Here is a 1,273-nt window from a genome sequence, read left to right on the forward strand (position 1 = left end):
TGCGCGAAATCAGTACATTAGACTTTTTCATGCTAAAAAAATGAGTACTTTTCAGTACATTTTTATTCAAAGCAAAATTATGAATGTAAGTATCAGATAATACTTCAAAACGCCAGAGTAGGTGTTTTTAACAATATTTTGGTATATAAATAAAATATAGTTCATAAGAAAAGGTTTATTCATTTTAACATGAGTGTACACATCATTATATTTACGGCATTTTTGAATAGCAATAATGAGATCATTTCCATTTGCAGTGTTTTAATAGTCAAATAAGCAAGCGCTACAACCCTCAAAAGCGCTGGGAAGTTGCCGAAGAAAAAGCGCTGATTGAATTCCTTCAAGAGAATCGTGATTTTGAGGTTTTATGTTATTTTTCAGGGTAAATGGAAACCGCTAACTACTTAATTATTTACAGAAACCATTGGGACGGATATTTTATAATCGCTTTGCAAATGAAAAACAAATTGTGGTGGAGTGGAAATCAGCGCGTTCAAAAGTAAGAAATATGCGCTCTGCATATAATAAAGCGAAGGAATGGGAAGGAGGTACTGGCGCAGGTTGCATGGATGGCGATACTATAAGAAGTGAGTTTGTTTCTTCAATTGAAAACCTACCGTTCATAAATAATTATACAACTTTTTCTATAGGCGTTCTGCTCAAAAAGTTTCGCTATTTCTACGAGTTTGACGATATTTTCGGCGCTCGGCTAAACGCTGTAGTTGAAGAAATAATGGAAACTGCTGATACTACCATTGAAGTAGCAAGTCCTGTGCAAATCGAAATCCCTGTTGTGAATGAAACTGCGACCACTACTAGCCAAAGAGGAATATACTCCAGAACAGTTGCTTCCGACATTATGCAAATGCATGGCGAAATAGTAAAATTGCGAATGCAAAAGTTAGAGGCAGATGTAGCTGCAAGAGAAAGAGAGTTCGAGCAAAAAGAAAAAGAGTTGAAATTAAAAGCTAAAGAAGTTGAGCTTAAGGAAGTGGAAATCAGGGATGCAGTTTGGATCTAAATAGATCCAATTGGATACATTTTTAGACGAATTTTTGCGGGATACTTATTTTTTCCGGTCAGTATAAATGTGGATACTTTTTTAAATAGGCCAAAATTTTATATTTCCTATAAAGTTTTTTTCGTTCAAAAATCGATTTTCAGTAAAGATGGTAGAAAGCATTACGTTTTCTAAACGTATTAAGAATCGCTACTTAAGCGTGAAATTAAAGCATTTTATTTAAATAGGTATAAGCGAAATTGTGTTAATTAG

The 1,273-nt window shown here is 33.9% G+C and overlaps 1 protein-coding gene across 1 annotated transcript; it reads left to right on the top strand.

The window, feature by feature from the left end:
- The first annotated feature begins 261 nt into the window (after positions 1-261).
- On the top strand, positions 262-1,052 carry LOC108358986 (uncharacterized). The gene is made up of 3 exons (XM_017610582.1): positions 262-362; positions 419-587; positions 651-1,052. The coding sequence occupies exons 2-3, from the start codon at positions 509-511 to the stop codon at positions 1,019-1,021; spliced, it is 450 nt and encodes a 149-aa protein (XP_017466071.1). The 5' UTR covers positions 262-362; positions 419-508; the 3' UTR covers positions 1,022-1,052.
- The last annotated feature ends 221 nt before the right edge of the window (positions 1,053-1,273 follow it).

Source organism: Rhagoletis zephyria, unplaced genomic scaffold (assembly GCF_001687245.7).
Source record: "Rhagoletis zephyria isolate East Lansing unplaced genomic scaffold, Rhagoletis_zephyria_1.1 Rzeph_scaffold_00320, whole genome shotgun sequence".
In the NCBI taxonomy this organism is placed as follows: domain Eukaryota; kingdom Metazoa; phylum Arthropoda; class Insecta; order Diptera; family Tephritidae; genus Rhagoletis; species Rhagoletis zephyria.